This window comes from Candoia aspera, chromosome 1 (genome assembly GCF_035149785.1).
Source record: "Candoia aspera isolate rCanAsp1 chromosome 1, rCanAsp1.hap2, whole genome shotgun sequence".
In the NCBI taxonomy this organism is placed as follows: Eukaryota; Metazoa; Chordata; class Lepidosauria; order Squamata; family Boidae; genus Candoia; species Candoia aspera.
In genome coordinates, this window is record NC_086153.1 from 327,410,017 (window position 1) to 327,426,269 (window position 16,253).

General features: G+C 39.8%; 1 protein-coding gene across 3 annotated transcripts in view; it reads right to left on the reverse strand.

Annotated features, from left to right (window-relative positions):
- TOGARAM1 (TOG array regulator of axonemal microtubules 1) overlaps positions 1–16,246 on the reverse strand; it is a 32,465-nt gene extending 16,219 nt beyond the window's left edge. For all 3 annotated transcript variants that reach the window (XM_063290593.1, XM_063290592.1, XM_063290594.1), the window contains exons 1-10: positions 15,077–16,246; positions 11,026–11,077; positions 9,125–9,259; positions 7,974–8,270; positions 6,466–6,731; positions 5,820–6,052; positions 4,558–4,658; positions 1,754–1,921; positions 837–935; positions 175–350 (exon numbers count right to left, since the gene is read on the reverse strand). In XM_063290593.1, the coding sequence (XP_063146663.1) occupies positions 175–350; positions 837–935; positions 1,754–1,921; positions 4,558–4,658; positions 5,820–6,052; positions 6,466–6,731; positions 7,974–8,270; positions 9,125–9,259; positions 11,026–11,077; positions 15,077–16,231 (2,682 nt within the window). In that variant the 5' untranslated portion in view covers positions 16,232–16,246. The remainder of the gene's footprint in view (positions 1–174; positions 351–836; positions 936–1,753; positions 1,922–4,557; positions 4,659–5,819; positions 6,053–6,465; positions 6,732–7,973; positions 8,271–9,124; positions 9,260–11,025; positions 11,078–15,076) is intronic.
- Between the last annotated feature and the right edge of the window lie 7 nt (positions 16,247–16,253).

Below are 16,253 nucleotides of genomic sequence, written 5' to 3' on the forward strand. Positions count from 1 at the left end.
AATATCTGAAGTCCTGAAGACACTCACTTGATACAGTTATATGTCACATTTTGGGAAAACTTCCATATATAGCCACCATATCAATAGGTGTACTGTATTATGAAATCTGAAAAATATCATGATGTGGGCTGACTGCATTTTTTCTTAAACAATGTAATTAACGTCCATTCTTACATCTCTTTCATTTTCCACATCTAGGCAAGGTGCAGAGCTTTGCTGCTGGACAGCTCTCCCATAGATCCCAGAAAGAGGTTCCATTCTTGGTTTGAACGAAGGTGCATCTCCATTCTCCATTGAGAATATTATGGACTGACCATACGTTGGAGCTGAAGTGGGGCTGTCAAACACTCCTGAAATGCACAACTCGTTGGATTACCAAAAGAGAACCAAAGCTTAATTTTGTTCCATATTTGTATGCAAGGAATCTAATTAAAATATTTTTTTAAAGTAACAGATTTTCAAACTGAATTAACCAAAAAGGAATAGTACCATGTCTCCTCAATGTATACAAGTCCTTTGTCCTTTTTGTAATTTTTTTGGTGTTATTGCTAGTAGAATGCTGAAATGGATATAGTACACTAGGCTCAAAGACAGGAACAGATTTTTTTAAAATTTTAATTCCTAATTACAGTTGCTCATCTGGGAATATTACTGGCTTCACTAAAGGCATACAGTATAAGGAAGGGAGAGCTGTGGTAGGGAGAGGATCACGTAATATGATCACTGTTCTATTCTTGGTATATTTGATGTTTTCTTATAATTGCACTCTGATTATTTTGACTGAAAGGTAGGATAATCAAAGATATAATAAACTGAAAATTAATTGTTTGAAATACCTTTTCCAACAATAACTACAGAGTCTTCTGACAAGGCACTCGGTGAAATGTATTCTAGACTACTCAACTGCTGTAAACTTGAAGGAGGCCCCGTAAATCCTGTGGGAAAAAAAAATGACATCAGAATTTAGTCTCTCCCAAAGAAATCATTTTCCTTTTCTTCACAAAATTAAGGGAAAAAAAATAACCTTGCAATTATGTCATTAATACCCCAATACTATATAAGCTTTGCACAGTAAGATTTCTTGATATCATGGAGCCAACTCTAAAAAAAGAAAAAAAAATCCTCTGAAAAACTGAGCAGTTAATAATTGTTGTTTATATGCCAGAGAGATGAAAAAGGAAAAACCATGTATTCATATTTTCTGTACTAAACAAAATTATTCTTGCCATAGAAATTACATATAACCTGGTTTGGGTAAAATGCTAAACTGAAGCCTCCTTCAGTAACTAACAACTGAAGTTTCCTAAGTGAAAAAGGAGAGGATAGTATTGAAACAGCACAAGAAAAGCTGATTTTGACAATATAGTCACCTGCAAAGGCATCCATTCAGGTAGATCCAGAAAAGTCTCTAAAAACAACAGGTCATTTTATTAACTTCAGCGTGGAAGTCTCTGGCTTATCAATAAATAACTAACCTATTACCTACAAACAGGGCTTTAATGTGTGTGATTCTTTCCTCATTTCTCTGAAGATTATTTCAGCTTAACTTTAAAACAGAAAGCTGCATTCTGCTGCATCGGAATACTACAGTTTACTTTATACAACGGTGGCATGTAGTAATTAGAAAAAGTGAAGGAAAGGAGTGAAAAAAAGCAAGGCAGATGCAGGCCTCTATACAGAAATGTATGCAGCAGTTCATGACATCCAGCTCCATATTCTCCTCTCTCTTTGTGTGGCGTCCATAATTACTCACCTTTTGTGGATTTACAATGCCTTTGATACTCTTTGCTCTGCCCTTTCAGAATGGCAGGAGACAAAACTTTCTGTCTGTCATCTTCATAATCTCCTGATCCATTTCCCCAGCTCAGATGCTGGCCACTAACACTCACACAGGAAGTTGCTTTTTCATGAAACATTGTTCCTGAAGGATAAATTCACAGCAAGTTGTTTCATGATAATCACTGGAAAATGTCAAACATTTTAGATGCCATTTGATGACACCTGTAGAATTATTTCACACAAATTCTGCACAGTACACACACTGGTATCTCTTTACGGTCACTTTACACACATACACAAGTCTGCTTTGTATTATAGAGATGAAGGGCTATAGCACAGGCCTGTACAATTCATCTAGGGGGAGGGGCCACACTGATAAATTAAAATCCTTGTGGGCCACAAAGAAATACCTGGAGTGACGATCAGCTGTTCTGCGTCCAGCAGAGTGGCAGAAGCACTGGAGCTTTCAGTGGTGGTGGTGCTTGGAGGTGCTCTGCAGCATGTCTTTTGGGTGGTGGCAGCTGTCAGTTTATAGGTAGTCCTCCTAACTGAGACCAGAATTTCCATCGCTAAGCAAAGTGGTCATTAAGCAAAACATCACGTGACCACGCTGCTTAGCAATGGCAATTCCGGCAGTGGTCATTAGGAGAGGACTGCACGCTTCTCCTGCCCTGCGCAAACTGCCTCCGCTTCAACTCCCCTTACCTGCCTATCTCCCCCAACTTCGAGGACCATTTGGAAGTCCATTTTTTCAGCACCACTGTAACTTTGAATTGTCACTGAACAAATGGTTGTAGCCCAAGGACTACCTGTATATTACTTTTTAAAAAATGTTGGCAGGGTGCACAAGGCTGCCTGGGGGCTACACGTTGTATAGGCCTGCCATAGCATATTGCACAAAAATACAGCACAAGAAACTGACAAGGAGCTACTTCTCCAAGGAAGATGCCACGGGCGACAGCTGCTACCTTACTGTTGTATTTTTAATGAAAGTTTTCCATGTTTAAAAATTATTTCATAGTATTGATTGGCAACATAATGAAAACATCATTTCTAGCAGTATTAGAACTGTCTTGTGTTTACTGCTGAGCTGTTAAATCAGTTTATTAGCAGAAGTGGCGGGGGGAGACTAGTGACCATCTAGCAGCTCCTTATTTAAGTTCCTGCTCCGTGACCAGCCTTATTTCTCTGGAATAGTCCTCATAGGCTATTAGCACAGTTTCAGTTCCATTAATGTCTTTGAGCCCCATGTATCCAAGCTATGAAACAAGGGCATGGTACTACATTTATCCATGAGTTGGAACCTGGTGCACTTAATAGGCACCTAATTTCTATTCCATGCTTCCTTCCCATAGTTTTCTATGTCTCTCTCCACGTATTATTTCCGTGAACTAATCAGGGTGTAAGAGATGAACTGTTGTATTTACTCCATTCCACATTTGGTTTCTGAACTGCATTTTGTAACACGGGGGCCTGGGATTCCTCATAGTAATTCAAGTCCCCAACGGTTCCACCTGTCATGACTTTTGTTCACTTAGGAACACGCAATTACATACTTTTGCTACTACAATGGTTATCGTAAGATGACAGAAACATACCGCAAGAGGGAATCTTGTCCAACTCCCTGCTTGGTTAAAATGCTGCTAAAGCATTTCAGACAATAACCCTGCTGCTGTTTGGAGACACCCAGCAAAGAACACGCCTCTTCACAAGACAAGCCCATTGGTTGGCAGCTCCTACTGTCAGAAAATTCCTCCGAATATCTAACCCGATACCTAAAGTTCCCTGTAGTTACATCCACTAGTTCTGTTCTGCTGTCTCAACAGAGAGTAAGTCTACTCCCACCTTTTTACGCCAATGCTTTAAACATCTGAAGACTGCTATCGTATCCCTCTTCATTCTTCCCTTCTAATCCATTTTGAACTTACGACAATAAGCCCTGGGAGGTAGTGTCGCTAGTGCATATAGTGGATTTTCAGAAAGAAAGTGAAACCTTTTCTTCTGAAAGTACCAGCTGTGATTTTCTTTTTCTTTCTACCCCTTGCTCAATCAGCATCCCACTTCTGAAATTTGCCTCTTTTCTCTTTGGGGAAAAGTTTTCAACTATTTTCTAAGGACCTTCTTCATTCATATCTTCTATTTCTTATTTTTTTCGTTCAACCATAACTACTAGGAATAATCCTAAGTTTGTGCTACAGAAAATGTGTAGCTTTTTTAGTTAAAAAAAAAACCCAAACAACTGGTCAAATACATTTTAAATTCTTAATTTTTGATAGTGGTTTTCAAAGTTTTCTCACAGTGATCTAGTACAGTTAATATTCTTTTTGTATATTGTATTTCCACCTAAATTTCTTTCTAGTGTTTTTCTTGCAGGTGCAGGGTCCACTTTTTTGGATCAACCGTTGATCCACTGGTTGTGACAGGAATTAACCGACTGGCTTGCTGCCCAAGCCTGGTGTCGTGGGCTGAGAGACAGCAATGGGCCCAAAGTCACCCAGCTGGCTTTCATGCCTAAGGCGGGACTAGAACTCATAGTCTCCTGGTTTCTAGCCTTGAGCCTTGATATTAATGTACTGATCAAGTACATGTATAGATACAAATCTATGGGATGGTGCATATAAATATTTTATATGCATGGGTATGTGTGTGTGTGTGTATACGTGTGTGTGTGTGTGAATTAATACACTGGGGAAATGTGGTAACACAGGCATATTACTAACAAGAAAAGTGTCTTCATTTTACTAAATACAATGTTTTCTCCTATTCCCAATACCATACCTGTACTGGGACTCTGCTCCACAATGATAGAACCTCGATTCCGTGCAGGTGAGAGCTTTGTGGGGCGGGAATTACCTCCAGGTAGAGAAAAGATGTCTGATCTATTAAAACAGAAAGGTATTTAAGATTAATATACACCAACTTTGCACAGGGACTCCAATGCTGACTATCAAATTATTCTGAACAAACTATCTGTAGATTGAACACACTAGAAAAATTGAATTACTTTCTCAGGAACACTAAATGTGGCTGGCATCAGAATGGTAAGTTCAAGGAAGTGCTTCCAGCTAGAAATTCAAACGAAGTGAAAAAAGTGATTCTTCAGCAAGATTTGAGAGGGTCAAGCCAGTGAAGTTTACACTTAGTATTTACTCAGAAACTAATAGAACATATTCCCAGGAATGTTCCCTTCCCTTACTGTCTAAATGTGGGGGATGGGGGGAAGGAAAGAGAGCTGCCCACAGAGAGCTAATTTGCATATTAAAATACCTAAATGTGTGCTACAGTACTCTTAGCTTTGAAGTCATAAATTCAAGGACCACAAGTGAGTGTCAGATTACCTGCTTTGTATATGCATGTACAGTTGGAAGTGTCCCCATATGAAATCCTAAAGAGCTCCTGTTGGTTAAGGTAGACAATACTTGGCTGAACTAACTAACTTCCTTAGATACGAGGTTTATGAGGCAAATAACTGTTTCATCAACAACTGATGACACTGACAAATAGAGCTTAAGGTTTCTCAGCAACAGGTGATAAAATGTTTTTTGGTTTTCAAAGCAATGTTCTAAATCTCCCAAAATACCACTGTTTAAGATCTAGATAAGGGATGCACAATTTTTCCAGGCCAGGGCATATACTCCAAAAGTGGCACACCAGGACAAAACACTAAATTTGATTGTTTTTTTTTAAAATGTGGATTATGTTTAATTAAAATTAAATTCTGCTAATTACTCTCCAGTCAATTATTTAATCAGAAGCTGCTGTAATTTGTTAACAGGTACTAGAAATCCCTGAGGGTTGCACCCAAGTTGGCCCAGGGGTGGCCATGAGGTCTCAAAGCTGTGCTCCTCTGATCTACAGTAAATGACGTAAGAACACTTCTGTATCATCACCCTTCTCCAAGTAATGGATTATTTGGTTAAACAGCAAACTAAGTAGCTGAACAACACTAAGGTGGCTTAGTATAAATGATGATCAAGCACAATCTTTCCCCCAAACTTAAAAAACATAAATATCATTCTTAAGTTCTGAATAAAACTCACATTGTTCTTAATCCTTGAGGGGCTGTAGAGAGTGGGGATGTTACAGACTCCAGGCTATAAACTCCACTTTCACTGTAAGAGCTAGTACTTGGAGATGACAAGCAGGAAGGGGACTCTGAAGTTAGATCAAGCTTCAGTACGGAGTCAGGGCTTTCAAGATCAGAAGTGCTGCCGCTCAACTTTGCTCTCTTCTTAGCTGCACTATTACGAAGAGACCGAAGAGAACTATGCATCTAAAGAGAAGGAACAACATATAATCCATGTGGTAAAGAAAAATATGAATTCAAACACTGTCTATTATTTCTTTATTATTGGACATTTGGATGAAGAGCACGACTATTTGGTTAAAAGGTTCATTTCCTGCTCATGTACTTCTGCTGTGCAATAATACTTATTTTCTAATAAATACTTAGTACCATTGATTTCAGCATCCATGTTGAGTTAACAAAAGTACTATAGCAGAAGGTAAGCAAGAACTCCAAGGCTATCAATAACATTATTTTTTAAAAAGCACCTGTAAGTGATAAAAATACATATAAATCACAAAGGACAAAACACCACGTCAACCATGAAACTACGCCACATAAGAAGTCCGTGGAAATAAAAAGAACAGGCACATTTACTATTAATCAAACTGAACTCCTACCTCTTCCTCATCAAACTCTTTTTCATTGATGTTTAACTCTGAAAGATCAGTGGCCAATTTCTTATCCCTTTCACTTAGCCAGATGTCTTCTGGCTCCCCATTCTTTTGTCCCATTGAACTGATTTCTGCTTTATCAGGCAAGGGGCTCACCCCCCTGGGGATTGGAGGCACTGGCTTCGTTCCACTCAGGCCTCTCCTTGAAGCTGGGGACCTCACAAAGGCAGGTTTCAGCTGAATAGGAGAAGGAGTATCTTGAGGCTTCACCTCTGTATGAAGAGATCATATAGGTCATGTTAGCAATGTGCTGCTGAGGTTTTAAAAGGAGCACATACTGATTTATGTAGAATGGAATCACTAGACAGATACTGTACTACTATCGCATTATCCACACCGGCTTCTAAAGTTTTCAGTTTATTTGCTTTTACCTATTACCCTTCAACACCAAGTGAAAGAGCCCCTTTATGCATGCCCTCCCTGAAACAAATGCTTACCAGCTTTCAAGCTCTCTTCCCTTGAAATGTGTTAAATCTTGAGATTGGGGACTCCTCTTAAAAGCAGTTCAACACTTTTCTGTGTAAGCATGTGCATAGTGGCTACTGATAAAAACATCCTGGATTAATATTTTAAACCATGGATCTATCCATTAGCAAGATGAGCATGTGTTCCTGGAGGAAGAGTCTATAGAACTCCAGATGGTCATGGCAGGATGAAGTCTAAATAGCCCCCATTCTACATCCAATCGGTTTTCTTTCTCCTGAGGCCTAGTAAGCAACTCACCTCCATTGCTAGATGAGCTGAGGCAGGATGAAGTGTGCACCGTATCACACTTCACAAGTTAAGCCAGAGGAAGCTACGCCTTTTTGTTAATGAATTGGCATTCCTACGTAATTCCTCTGAGGAAAAAGTGAGGTAAACTGCTTATTTCAAGCATAAACTCCGTATATGCTTGAAATAAATTTTATTTATTTAATTTACTTCATAGGCCACCCATCTCCCCAATTACTCTGGTTAGCTTACAACTAAAAAAACAACTTATTGAAAGAAAATAGAAGAGCAACACACAAAAACAAAAACAAAACTAAACTAAAGCAAAGCAAATTAATCTTTGAGTTTAACAATAATTGATTGCTTCAGGTATATTTAATTCTGTAAGATGACATTAAATTCAGGGATATCTGTTAAAATATTCTTATTAAATTGATTGCAAGCTCAGAAAAATATTGAGTATATCAGAAATAAATTAGTCTAGTACTGGTCTTTTTTGTTCATTACGAAGAAAACTAAGATAAAACTGCTATTAGATGGAAACTTAATTAAACAAATACCGACATAGGAGAACGTAAATTACCGCCTTTGAAGAAATGTTGTTAAAGCTTAAGAGGGAATTGTACTACTAATGTCTCTATCTCTGGCATCTACTCTCCTTTTTCCTTTCCTGGCAACGTGTTTCCAGATTTTGTGCACATTATTGGAAGCTGCACAGAACAGATTATTACCAAAAATGTTACCTGCTTCCTCTCCTGATATTGGGCTGGAAAACTTCTTCTGATGTGTAGGTTTTGGAAGCCCTTCGAAGCTCTTAAGAGGCCAGGAATTAGAGAAATTAACAGCATGATCTTGTGATTTCTTAAGTGAATCTGTTGGTGGAGAGGTGTGCTTTGGACTCTGCCTGGGTGATGAAAATGGGTAGGATGGAAGAATGAATGCTCCTTGGCTAGTATGACAGCCCAGGAGAGGAGATGTATGCTCAGGTGGGCTACAAAAGGTCCGCTGCGGCTTGTTGGTAAAATTGAGGCTAGTACACACTGTTTGGAAAAGAGACAAAGTAGACAATCTACATGAAAGAATCCTAAAAAAGAATAGCACTGGCAAATCATTTTTGATCATTAACCTTTAATGATAACACCATGGAAGATTTTTGTATGAGCTCCTAATTATTTCAAGCAGAAGCCCTTTTTAGTACTTGCTAGTCCATATATTAAACCAGGTTATGCTGTCTTTCTTTTCCTGGGGGCTGGCTCTTCAGATGTTGCAGCACTACAATTCTCATACTCACTCCTATTGGCTAAGACTAACGGGAACTGGAATGTAACAACATGTGGAATACCACAAACTGCATTTCCTTGATCTATATAACAGGATAGATACAGTAAGACTATTTAAAAGATAAGTAGGTTTTCCCAGTAGGGCTATAAGCAAAAATAACGAACGGTAATTAAACATTAAATTAAAACATTTTAATTTAGAAATTTGAATATTAAAGAGAAGAGCAGAGGAGAAACTGATCTAACATAAGATATTCTAAATACAGAACTGTTGCTTTAACTTAGTGGTAATGCTTGTGCTTGGCCTAGATAAGATCAATCTGTGCCATTCTGATTAAGGATCTTAGACTGCAGTGCTGGGAAAGAGGTCTGCCTTAGAAACTGCTATCAGTACCCAGCTAATTAGGCTAAATATCTAAATTAGTACACCTTAGTATTGTAATTATTTAGATGGCTAATTTGATCCCTCTGTATTTGAAATATTGATGGAACACCTTATTATCCACAAATTTGTTTCAGAATATTAGGGCCCTTATGGAGCAGAAAAGCAGTCAGGAGAAGTCTACTACTACTGAATGCTGAGTACTATCCAGGTTAGTCATGCTATTCAATACCTTTATCTTGCCACGGACTGCTAAGTCCTAGAAACTGTAGGTCAGAATCCACACTACCACTCTTGCCACGGCTATGAGAGAAACCAAGCAGACTGCACTTTCCTGAAATATGTGGCTGATGAGAGGCCATCACACCTTTCAAGGAAAAAGAAAGGCTAGTTAAATATGTTTCCATGTCCTGTTGACAGTGACAAGTTCAATTCAAATTTTAAAATATTGAGCAAATAAAGTTCATCCTGTCACTTATTTTTAGTGTAAGAAGAACAGCATGAAAGAAACATGTAAAAATCCACCCTCTGACATTTTTAGCAAGATTTTTTTTTTATGTACTGTACATAAGACAGAGTAATATATCCTGTGTTTTTTTGCCATAGCATATCAAAAGCAGAACATTATATTTGCTTAAGTATCTGTTTTAATCAGATATATAAAGTTTCCATGGTAGGGGAAAAAAAGCAACCCCCAATACTTTTGTATAATGATAATTCATAATAATATTTATTACATTTGTGATAGCTGCCCACTCTATTAGACTCTAGGTGGTTTACAAAATCCAGAAACAATAAAAACAACTAAATGCACATAACCACACAGAAACATGCAGCCCAGACTAAACCAATCAAAAAGATAAACCATATAGATATGACAGGGGCCCATAAATACATCAATAAGCATATTAACCCCAGGCCTGGGAACAAAGCCAGGTTTTAAGAGCTTTCCAGCTCTTAACATACTACTGTAAGACTTCTGTAATATTTATAGCTCATACCTATATCAGTATGCTAACCATATATCCCATGTTCATTCCCATGCTTCACTGGCTCCTTTTTTCTGTCTACAAATCCCAGCAGCCCCTTGGCTTCAGCTGTCACTCAGAAGTGGGGAGAAACAAGAAATATTGTATTGAAGTCAACCGCATTTTAACTTAGGTAAAGGTAAAGGTTTCCCTTGACGTAAAGTCCAGTCGTGTCCGACTCTAGGGGGCGGTGCTCATCTCCGTTTCAAAGCCTTGGAGCCGGCGTTGTCCATAGGACACTTCCAGGTCATGTGGCCAGCATGACTCACGGAACGCCGTTACCTTCCCGCCGAAGCGGTACCAATTAATCTACTCACATTTGCATGTTTTCGAACTGCTTGGTGTGCAGAAGCTGGGACGAGCAACGGGAGCTCACCCCGCCGCGCGGTTTCGAACCGCCGACCTTCCGATCAACAGCTCAGCGGTTTAACCCGCAGCGCCACCGCGTCCCTTGCATTTTAACTTAGGAAAGTACAATGTCTGGGTTTGTTTATTAAAACAAAGAAACAAACAAATGCCAAAGTTCTCTTTTTCTAAGTTAAAATACAGTTGATTTTAATACTGTATTTCTTTGGGATATTCCCTGAATCATCTTCTCCTGCACCTTTTCTAAGCAGAAATAAAAAGAAGAAATTAATGTTTTGATTAAGTTAGAGTGCATATAAACTGCAAAGAAACTTCTCATATGTTCTAACAGCTGGGCAACCAGTGCACTATACGTTCTTATCCTCTCAGTCTCAGTCTCATTCTCTCTTACTTTGTCTGCTTAGACAGAATCCTTTCCCAACATTTTAAAGGTAACAGTGGGAGTACTAAAGAAAAGGAAACATCTGATTCTTTTGAGCTATGATTAAGTGAGGCAGCTTCAAAAAATGTTCAACCGTACCACAATTCAGAATAATTTAGCAGTTCTTTGTTCTGTCTTACTCAGGCCAGACAACAAAAGAGAACGGAGGGGATGGCAGAACAGGCTGCTGCTCTGTCACATCAGGAACAGGCATCTGGATGGAAGAACCCTTTCCAGTTCTAGTGTACCATTCTGTCACTACAAATGACTCTGATGCTCTCAAGAGCTCTGTACATACTTCGTACTTCACTGACTTACCTTGAGAAGGTCTTAATTTAGGAGAGTGAAGAAAATCATTTGATGTCGAGCACTGCAGCAGAAAGAAAAGGCAAATAGTACTATAACGTTATTTATATCCATTTTTTCATTTGCAAAATTAAGAGGAAAGAAATGCACTGACTAGAATGCAAAACCTGGATGTACTGAAGTTTTTAAAAAGGATATTTTAACGAATTCTTAAAAGTCTGATAATTTCTGATGAGCCACTTTGGTCCTGCTATAACAACTCCACTCCACTCCACTGGTCCTTGGAACAGTGCAAGTTTCAATAGATACAGAATTGAAAGTCAGCTTAAGAAACCATCTAGTTTACTACAAATCTCAGCCTTTATCAAACAAAGATGATTTTTCTGAACAATCATTACAAAAGACTAATTTCTGTACCTGCTAGTTTTCCTGTATTGGTCTGTGCTATTACTGAACTCCTATGAACAATGCTGACTTCACAGATTCCTTTAGCCACTGTGGGGCTACTTACGTTAATCTGTAACGAAACTGAGCTCATTGGAATGTACCTGATTGTAATTATTAATCTTCAAATCCCTGGGAAACCTTAGCTAAAAAATTAAAGACTGTGAAAATTATACTCATTTACTTTTCTCTAACTTATCCTAACTCTAAAAACCCAACGATTTACCTTCAATAATTAATGTAAAATTAACATATTGGCCTGACCATAATGAAATTATTCTGAAGGTTTAAGACACTTCCATCTTATGGCCCTTCTATTTAGAAAGGCATTGTTCAAAGGCAATGTCAGTTTTACCTAATTTTGTTATCTACTGAATTTGGTTTTGCTAGGTAACTTTCATTTTTTTCTTTTAAATTATTTTTTATTTATGCATCGTACTGTATTTATATAGCTGTCCATCTCACAGATTTTAATAAGTCTGAAACAAACAAGGAAAATAAAAGGGCATGAAAACCTTACACTTGCAACATAATGGCATCACCTCCATTACACTACACAAAAGAAATGTCCAGGGGTGAGGTCTAAGAAAGGACAGAAGTATATATAAAATTACTTGAGGAACAGAGATGTACAGCAAATTTAAGCAGCAACTTCAGCTGTTGATTCAAAAACTTTCAGGGCACTTTCTAAATATAGACAATCAAACCTTGATCAGCTATAATGGCTTGAACAAATCCACCAAGATCAGGGCCTGCACTCTCCTGAAAGTCAGTTGCTAAGTTCATGCTCTGCATGGGGAATATTCACAACTGGAATGTTTAAAAAATTGGGTCTGATCTAGCATCTTTGGAATATCTGACAGCTTCTAATTTCCTTCTTAATAGCACCTATTCAAGACACTGACTATACACTGTCAATTTTTGCCAATATCATGTTCCTATGTGTAATTTCAGAAGAAGGAAACATATGATGGAGTTTAAACCTCAGCTAACCTCCCATAATTCCATGTTCCCTCAAACCCAAATCTTCCTTCCTACATACAACTACAAGTTCTGCATGAAAATACATTTTAAATAGAAGAGCACAGCTTGGGAAGACTATCCAGATACCCAAAGCATGCATGCATGCATGCATGCATGCATGCATGCATTCATTCATTCATTCATTCATTCATTCATTCATTCATTCATTCATTCATTTATTTTCTCCTGCCTTTATTATTTTTATAAATAACTCAAGGCGGAGAACATACCCAATACTCCCTCCTCCTCCTCCTATTTTCCCCACAACAGCAACCCTGTGAGGTGAGTTGGGCTGAAAGAGAGTGACTGGATCAAGGTCACCCAGCCAGCTTTCATGCCTAAGGCGGGACTAGAACTCACAGTCTCCTGGTTTCTAGCCCATTGCCTTAACCACTAGACCAAACTGGCTCAAATTTGCCTCAAATTCATCCATTTACATAATTCAACCATCAGGAAAACTTGAAGAGGAGAAGAGAGTATTCCTATTACCTTTCAGACATATGTAATTAGGAAAGTAATCACTCTATATTGAACCTTATGTGCTGCACACGGAGTGTTCCAAATTCAAGGCAGGACATGTTGCAAGCCCTGATGAGCTACTGAGTTATACAATGTTAAAGAGAACAGAACTGTTCATATGAAGAATTTCTTACATTTATGGTACATGGTGGGATAACAGGCTCAAATCAAAACATAAGTCAGTAAACTTCCTACATATATATATATAAAAATGAAACCCCAGTTGTCATTCTTTCAATAAATAAGAGCCATCTGACTGAGAAATTTCCAAAAGAGTAGAAGCCATGGGGAGTGGGGAGAAACACTGCTTCCAAAATTTAGAATTTTCTGAGCAAAATTTCTTGTTTAAACTCACCAATACTAGTATTCAAAACATGAAATGTAAAGATTGCAACAGAAACAAGCCAACTGTTATAATCTTTCTCCACTATCATATAAAGATATCAATTAATTAATAAAAATTAAAGATGAGACATACTCTGTTCCTTAAGCAGCAAATACATTACAAAATAGTTTCAAGGAATGTTCCTAACAGAGAGTAATTTTGCCTAATTGCTTATAAACAAGCTTCCAAGAAATCTGACAAAGAATATTTTGTAAGTACTGTAAAAGTCAGAGTTTCCCAATTATTAGTCCTAAAATGATTAAGCTAACTATTATTTATATGGGTATGACAGCAAGTATGCAAGGACAGTCTTCTTAAAAAAAATACCATCTCAATGAATTGTTCACCTATTTGAGTTTTGCATTTGAAAAGACATGTACTTTCTCTTTAAAGGTCTTGCCAAACCCCCATAGTTTATAAAATTGGATTCAAATCCTTGCACAGCCGTGAAAGCTCACTAGGTGATTTGGGGCCAGCATTCTCCCCCAGCCCAATCTATCTCACAGGGTTATCGTTCTGAGGAAATGAAGCTCCAATGACTTAAGAGATTTATTACAAATCTAATGTCTAATAATTTTCTGCATATTACATTTTTATTCAGTTTGAGCACTGAAGGGAACAGTAAAAATGCCGAATACATTTTTTAACGTTTATAAAAAGCATTTTTTTTTTTAGAAACGTAAGCTAAAGCCAATAAAGATCCCAATTAATATTTAAAGCATCTGGTGAAAGAATGGTGGTTTGGCTACTGTGTTAGAGAGTGGATGCCAGTGGCACTCCAGTTTCAAGAGTAATACCTTCTACAGTTCAGAGTGACACAGGAGGAGGCCTTCTTCTACATGCTGTATTGGTAAAGTCATAGTTTGAAGGCATCATCAAAAGGGCCTCTCCAGCATACCTTAATGGCAGAACAAGTTCTTGACAGTAAAGCGAAAGGCCTTAAGCTTAATATCAACACCTTAAATTGTGCCCAGCTAGCAACCGGCGAGCAGTGCAACAACCCTCTCCAAATTTCACTTTTAACACCCACAAAACCATGACTGTGACTACACAACTGTGCAGCATGATGATCATACTCAAGAATTATATCAGAATGTAGTAACCAAGAGGATCAAATCAGGTGATCTGACAGTTAAGTCTTGAGGTGCTGGGTGAAAGAATAAAATTAGAGTTGCATCATTTTTATTTCTTTAGATCTATATTTATTTCTTTAATTAATTTTTATCCCACCTTTACTATTTTTATAAATAACTCAAGGTAGTGAACTATGTCCCACCCATAACTATGGCATTAAGGCCAGCTTCCAACAATTAAATCACAATTATGCTATTACAGTAACAAAATGCGATACCTTAAAATATTATTTAAAACATAAGGCATACTAAGAATATCTAAAACTAAGTTCAGTTGGGCCACTCAAATTTCAGGGAATGGCAGGATAAACAAATTGTCAGTTAAAAATCTGGAGTGAAGGGGTCTAGTCTTCATTCTTTAACAGAATGCAAACTAATTTTCCCTAACCTCGTACCACACCATCCAGACATGTTGGACTCCAAGTGTCTTCAGCCCTACACAGCAGAGTTACTGAGAATGCTGGCTGGTGGAAGCTCTAGCCCAAAGATATCTGGAGGATACCATGTTGGAAAAGAGCAATTTAGACTACTGTACCATACAAGCAATGTTTTTACTTACTGGTTCACTTCCTTTCACAAAACAAGTTTGGTTCCCAGGTCTTTCGCTCTCCCAAGGCAGTTTCCCTTTCCCAGCACTTAACACCCGCCGGGGACATACTCCTTGATCTGCAAAAGGGGAAAAAGACCCAGCAGTCTCTCCAGAGTAGCTGTGGGCACTCTGGATACGGTTGCTCTCCAGGAGCCAATCTGTGTCCGCTCCATGGGGCAAATGGAAGCCGCGCCCATTTGCTGAGGAAGGCAGGGGAACAGCATACTCCACAAACCACTGGTCCGTCAGCTTGGGAAGGGTTTTTCTTGCCAACCGGGCCTGCACAGCACTCATAACTCCTTCACAATTATCCTGAAGTTCAACAACGTCCACAGCCTTGAAGATGAGGCTGGTGCGACCGGGACCCAGGGCCGAGGCTAACACAGCAAAAGCCTCTAGGGCGGCGTGACGAACCCGGCGCTTGCTGTCCGCCAGAGCAGGGGCAAGCGCAGCCACCAGCTTAGGGAGCTCGAAATCCTCGCTAGGAAAGGTGAGGAGAGCAGCGATGGAGATGGCCAGAACAACTTCTCGGACACGGGAATTGCGATGCTGCAGGTGCTCGGGGCGCAGCAGAAGATCCAGCACGGGCTGAGGGCCGGCTGCCCGCATCAGGCCCAGAAAGAGTTGGTGGTACTCCTGGCGGATGGCCAGCTTAGCGTCGCCCAGCACCTTAGCCGCGGCCGCCACCAACGGCTCCAAGCGGGACCGGCTTCCCGCGGCCGGGCCTAGGCGAACAGCAAGCAGCCGCAGCCCTTCCAGCGCACCCAACGCCACCTTGAAGTTAGAGTCGTCCAGCAGCGCCCGCAACAGGCTGAGCAGCCCAAGGAGGCTAGGTGGCGGCAGGCAGGCCAAGGCCGCGCCCGGCGCCTCGCCCAAAACCCGCTTTAGCTGCTCCATGGCGCCCACGCGGCCTCGGTAGTCGTGCTGGTCCAGCAGCCGCGCGTGCAACTCCGATGGGACCAGCCCGAAGCGCAGCGTGGCTCCTGCTTGGGTCGATGGCGGGACGCGGCCTGCGGGAAAAGAGGCGGCGGGCACCTCCCACTGCTCCCCGCCGCCGCGGCCCCCTCCTCCGCCGCCCCCTCCTCCGCCGGCGGCACCCGCTTCCTGCTCTTCCTCTCTGGCCATGCCCCTCTCCAGGGCCTTGCCC